General features: G+C 43.9%; 1 protein-coding gene across 3 annotated transcripts in view; it reads left to right on the forward strand.

Annotated features, from left to right (window-relative positions):
* Positions 1 to 5,605, forward strand: part of LOC117722690 (uncharacterized) — a 52,624-nt gene extending 47,019 nt beyond the window's left edge. The window contains exons 1-2 of one of the 3 annotated variants that reach the window (XM_034521952.2): positions 156 to 367; positions 1,532 to 5,605. In XM_034521952.2, coding sequence (XP_034377843.1) covers positions 182 to 367; positions 1,532 to 5,425 — 4,080 coding nt within the window. In that variant the 5' untranslated portion in view covers positions 156 to 181 and the 3' untranslated portion in view covers positions 5,426 to 5,605. Of the gene's footprint in view, positions 1 to 155; positions 368 to 1,531 lie in introns of those variants that run through there. The other 2 variants (XM_076914654.1, XM_076914653.1) reach the window with 2 other exon arrangements.
* The last annotated feature ends 698 nt before the right edge of the window (positions 5,606 to 6,303 follow it).

The following is a 6,303-nucleotide window of genomic DNA, read 5'->3' on the forward strand; positions in this document are numbered from 1 at the left end:
CCAGGATGTGGGTGGGGCTCCTGGGGTGGAGGCTGGGGAGGGGCCATGGTACTCTCCCTCCTGCCAGTAGCCCTTTGTGATGAGGAGGCCTCAGCTGTGTGATGCAGCCTGAGCCCTCCTGTCAAGTCAGATGCTGTACTCCAGGACTCAGTGGCCTAAGAGATGTACTGGGTTTCAGAAGATGGAGAACTTTCTCCTTCTGATGAATAGCGTCAATGATTTGTGGACGATTCCCAGCTCTATGTCCATGGTAGTGGACATGAGCTTTGCCTTTCTGTGTGGAGTGGGTCTCTTTTACCTACTAATCCCATTCCTGAATGAGTATCTAGAGTCACCACCGCCTGAGAGCGAAAAGAACATCCAAAAGGTGAGGAAAGCCTTGGTTGACACACAATGGAGAGGCAGACTTTTGTTCTTGATTTTTACTTTCACATTTCCTAGACAGGCAGATTTCGTGAAAAAAAAAATTGGCGTTTTTTAAAAAAAAACAGAAATATAAGAATATGTTTTGTTTTAATTTCTAGTGTGGGATATGGGTTGTTTCAGATTGTCAAGAGTAGCTGACATTGATTTGTCTTATGTTCTAGCAGGGGTGTGTTTCTGCCAGCAGTTGATAGTTTCCCAATTTGTGTGATGATTGGAATTCTGGGGACTTTTCATGGGGTATTTAAATGCTAGAGCTGTGAGACTTGTGTTGAGTTGTTGGCTGTTTATTATCGGTTGTTGCTGTTTGTGGTTTGTTAAGTAGACATGTGCGAAGAAGGAAGAAGAAATTAGATATCCTGATGGTAAAGATTAAATGTGCCCCAAAGGAACTTAGCCTCCATAATCAGCAGAAAATGTCTAACGATAATATCTTCCTCTTTCCTTTTTTCTCTCCTATCTAGTGTTAGGGGAACAAAAGGGTGGAAGAAAATGGGTGGAGAAGGATGGAAGAAAGAAGGACCTAAAGTCTAGCTACAGACAGGGAGGCAAAAATCTCTAGGAGTAGCAGCACATCAGTCTGCAGGCAGGACAGAGGTGATAGTGGCCTGAGATGTCTGCATGAAGCTCTCAGACCGTATGTATGGGGTGGCAGAGAGGCCACTAAGGATGACCATGGCTCTATGGACAGACTGCATTTCTGAGTTGGTGGGGACACAGGACAAGCTCTGATAAAGGTTATCTGCCCTCTGCTCAGGAATTTGATTTTGTTTGTGTTGAGCTGAGAATTGAGTCCCTTTTGCTCTAAGGAAGTAGGTATCACCTGAGAATCCAGAAGCAGCTGCAGAGCGCAGTCTTGGTGAGGACCCTGTCTGAGGAACACCGACTGAGTGACTGAGCACATCCTTGGTAAATGTGGCATAGACATCCCTTTCTGCTGTTTTCCCAACAAGGCCAAAGGGAAATGTGTTTATGAACAGTATGAATGAGTCATAGATGAAAGTGGGGAATGTGGATTTCATGTTGTCCATGAGCACAGAGAGGAGACATCTTGTCTACAAGAGAGAAAAAGGAACCCCAGCTCATTTGTGTTGTTTCTAACTGGCAGGTGTTGAAGAGGGAGCAGAGCACAGACGGGAAAAAAACTGCTACCGTAAAACCTTTCACAAACAGTCAAAGGAATGCGCGGGATATCCAGAATGCATCACAGCCTATGGAAAGCCCCACTGCACATCCTTTAAAGCACTCCTCCTCCCACTCCTTTTGGAACTCTAAGGAGAAACTGAATCAGCTTTCCCTACCTCAGCTGTTTTCTTATCTCAAGGTCTTAGAGGATCTTATACAACATAAATTTAACCAACTTTTATGGGGCATATCCTCTGTGCTCTCTGAGTCAGTTGTGGCTACTGCCTGGGTCTCCAGAAAATCCTCCCCCGGAGAAGGTAAAACCGTGAGGTTTCGTGACACACGTGGTCCTGCCCAAGCTCTGTCTCTAGCTAAAGGACCTCCACAGCTTTGCCAGGACCAGTCAGTGCCCAACCAACTTGTGACACCAAGCCTGGTAGATGTAACTGGGGGCCAAAATATAGAAAACCTCCCAAACGCCACACCAAACCAAACACCTTCATTCCAGAGTAGGTCCCATAGAACATGTCCCTCCACTGAGATAGGGATACAGGTATCCCTTCCAACTTTAAATGAGCCCTGTCAACAGGAACTAAATTGGAAAGACATTACAGGCTGTAATGTCCAAAAATGTCAAACAGACATTAGCCAGTCAACTGACAATTTGTCCAGGGGCACCCTGCCCACTAAAGTTATCAGGTCAGCCTCCATCCTTCCTGAGCATTATCAAATGGTCCACCATCATGAGGAGCCACAGCATGAAGAGAGGGAAATTAATGTTGGAGAACAACAAGGAACCCATGTCAGATTACCCCCATCTAGGGAACTGACAGAGCTTCACGGAGATTTCCAACCAAACAGTGATGGTTACTGCAAGAACCTGCCTGAACTCAACCAGCCTGCCAAGCCCTCCAACCTCAACTCAGAAAGCTACAAGTGCAGCCAGATGGTTGGGTCCATACCCATAGGAATACTCTTAAAGAAGGCCATATCAAAGTATGGCATACCTAACACCATCAAGAAGGACCTTAGTGTTAAGTTCAAAGACCTGCCTTGCACTTCAAGCAGCACTCCTGGGAAGGGTCTGGAACCAAAGAACACTCCACTGAGGACAGACAAGCTGTCCTTTTTGAACACAACTGAGGACATTTCCTGCCTTGATCCCAAGACTCAAATGAAGCTGGACTCAAATATGCAGCTTCCCTCTGTTTCCAAGGCTGAGTACTATTCCAAGGCTGCCATGATCCTGGAAAAATTGCATCACCAAGATCCTGGGGGGAAAAGGGTAGAAACTGTATCATTAGCCAGACTGCGAAATCCTATGTTTCAACACTCACCTCCAGAGGTTAAGGAGACCCAAAGAGCCCCTCCACCCGCTACCAGTCATGGGCCCTCAAGATCTCATCCAGGTCAACAGGAGAGAAACCAGAATTTTCAGCCTCATACTATCTCCCAGCAGAGCAACACTATCCGAGGAACTGGGAAAGGCATCCTGAAACCAAATAAGAGCCTAGAAATGTCCATGCATACACCTTGGAAGATGTCTGAGGATGTGGCCTCAGGACATCCCAGCTGGAGTGCAACAACAGTGGTCAACGAAATGAACACATTGAAGGTAAAACAAGAGCCACCTCATTCATCGAGAGTGATTCTGGGATCAGGTAAGATTCCCAATGGGCAAGCCATGAACTTCAGTCTCAAGGACTTTGGATCTATAGAGGCCAAAAGAAGCCTAGGCAATTTCCAAACACCTACCCCACCAAACTTAGGGGACTTGGATTTTAAAACAAAGAATAATAAGATTGACATGAGAGCAAACAAGCAGTCACAGGCTTGGTCTGTGAACCATCATCCAGGTGGCCCAAATATAGTATATCCTGCCAAGATGAGCTTGCCTTCACAGGACTCACTGCCCAGTTTCCAGAATGTATCCAAATATACCAAGACTTCACAGGGCTTAGGTGATCTCATCATGAGTAGTTATCAGACAGTTGAGACTCAGAAGTACAGAGTCTACAAGAATAAGATTGAAGCAAAGAATGACGGTGTATTTCATCCCCATAAAGAGAGCATTTTGAAATCTGGAGTCGTAAACCAGGGAGAAAGGCTTGGGAGAGGAAGGTCTTCCTCCCTGAGCTCTACCCAGCACAAGTATACAGCTAAGACTCAGAATAATCAGTCCTCTCTTAATATAGCAGAAAAAAGTGAGGCTCCTTCTAAAAACAACATGAAGAACATTACCAGAAACTATGCACAATATGAAAACATATGCACAAAATACATGGGGCAGGGGGATTCTTTAAAAAATGAAAGCCCCCCACCAGCTACTGAGCAGACACAGGAGGTAGTAGAAAGAGTTAACCTTATCTACAGTACAGCAGCTGAACTACAATCCCTCATGAATTCTCTGGTCCAGAACTTTGATAATGATGTAGGTGACCCATCAAAGCTGACTAAAGAGCCTATAACCCAGGTATCAGACTATAAAGAGGAATCATTGACATTCCAGCTGGGTGACTCTTCTCACGCTTATAAGGGCCTCCATGACCCAAACCATAGCAAACCAGCAAGAAGAATGAGCGGTAGCCACACCAGCTCCAAGGAGCACAGCCATTCTTTCACATTTGGCAGAACTGAAGACAAACTGCAATCAGCTGTTGATTCACAGAAAGCCTGTGATGAAGATCCAAACAAATCAAAGATAGAAATTGGTTTTGACCAGCTCTCCACTCCCATGGGAAATGACCATCCATGTGGTTTCATGGGAGTTGGAGACAAGCAGGAGTTGGGTCTTGTTGTCAAGGGAGCTGGTGACCCAGGTCAAATTGGAACAGAGATTAAAATTGGAGGTTTTCAATATGGAATCCCCAATGGTCACAACCATTCATTCAGAATCACAGAAATTAGAGACAAACAGGAACCAGATATTGACCATAAAGCCTTAGACCCATATCAAAATGTAAAGAAAGGAATGGGCCATGTTCAACCTATGAGTCCCAAAGAGAACCATCCAGTCAAGCACAGGGGAATTGGAGACCAGGAGCAGTCATCTATTGCTGCCCAGGGAACCTCTGACCCAGATGAAATTAAAACAAAGAGTGAAAGGGAGTGTTCTCCACATAGAAGCCCTCAGGAGCATAATCATTTACTCAGATACTGCGAAACTAGAGACAAGCAACAGTCCAGTGTTAATGCCCAGAGAGCCTATGACAAACATCCAAACAGCCTGAAGATAAGAATGGGCTTTGGCAATCCCCTCACTCCTAAGGAAAAGAACCATCCACTTTGGCACCGGATAATTAGAGACAGGCAGCCTTCGGGTCATGTTGAACAGAGAGACTGGGATAGAGGACAAATTAAGAGTGGAATGGGCTCCTGTTTACAAAGAAGCCCCAAGGGGCAAAACGTTTCATTCAGAAACAGAGATATTGGAGAAAAAGTGCTGCCCTGTGGTAACTCCCAGAGAATCTGTGACCAACGTCCAAGCAGTGTGAAGAGAAAAGGCTTTGAGCAACTCCCCACTCGCAAGGGGAAAAGCCATCCACACAGTTACAAAGTAACTGGAAATAAGCAACAGTCAAATCTTACTGACCAGAGAGCCTGTGACCCCAGTCAAATTAAAAAAAAGGATGGAATGGGGACCTATACATTTAAATTTCCTGAGGGGTACAACTTTTTATTCAGATATGGAGTAACTGAAAACAAACAGGAGCCACTCATTGTCCATAGAGCCTGTGACCCACATCAATGTACAAAAGAAGGAATAGGCCGTGGTCAACCTATGAGTCCTGAAGAGAACTATTCTGTCAAGGACAAAAGAATTGGAGGCCAGGACCATTCAGGTGTTGCTGCCCAGGGAGCCTTTGACCTGAGGTAGATCTTACAAGCAAAGGCCAAAGAGCAGGCACCTCAGAACATCTTTGCCTTCCCACAACAAAAAGCCTTCCAGAAGATGTCCCATCTGCCTAGCCTTTGTTTTCCCTTTTGGTTTCTTGGCAATAAATGTTGGCATTTTTCCTAAAAATAAATTACAATAAATACTGACAAGAATGCAGACAAAATGGAACCCTTATTCACTCTGGTGGGAAGGTACTTGTAGTAATTTTGGAAAACAATATAAGGAGGTCTTAGAAAACTACATGCAAAACTGTTGGACAATAGAGCTGTGCCACTCCTAGGTATAGAATCAAAGGATTCTAAGTCAGCCCACCAGAGAATCTTGCATATTCATGCTTATATCTGCTCTATTTGTAATGTCCAATAAAAGGAATCATCTTTGATGTACGTCCACAGATGATGAGATAAAGAAAATGTCATACACACACACATTGATACACACACATTGATATACATGGGTACACACACACACATGGGTAACTATGTTATAAGAAATAAGCCAGATTCAGAAAGACAAATTTCACATTTTCTACATATTTGATAATAGAATATATATTCTACAATATATACTATATAATATAGAACATAAAAGCAGAAAAAACTATATAGAGTAGGAAGAGGTCTAAAGAATGATAGGTAGAGGAAAAGAGAGATGAATGGGGAAAGTAAAGAGGGCAAAAAGAACATAAAGTGGATGACATGCATGAAGAAATAACACTGTCATAAAGACACAAGGTCTTTCATTTGCTTGGTTAGAGTTACACCAAGATATTTTATATTATTTGTGACTATTTTAAAGGGTGGTGTTTCCCTAATTTCGTTGACTTTGTATAGAGGAAGGCTGCTGATTTGTTGGAA

The sequence above is a fragment of the Arvicanthis niloticus genome, chromosome 17, assembly GCF_011762505.2.
Source record: "Arvicanthis niloticus isolate mArvNil1 chromosome 17, mArvNil1.pat.X, whole genome shotgun sequence".
Classification (NCBI taxonomy): Eukaryota; Metazoa; Chordata; class Mammalia; order Rodentia; family Muridae; genus Arvicanthis; species Arvicanthis niloticus.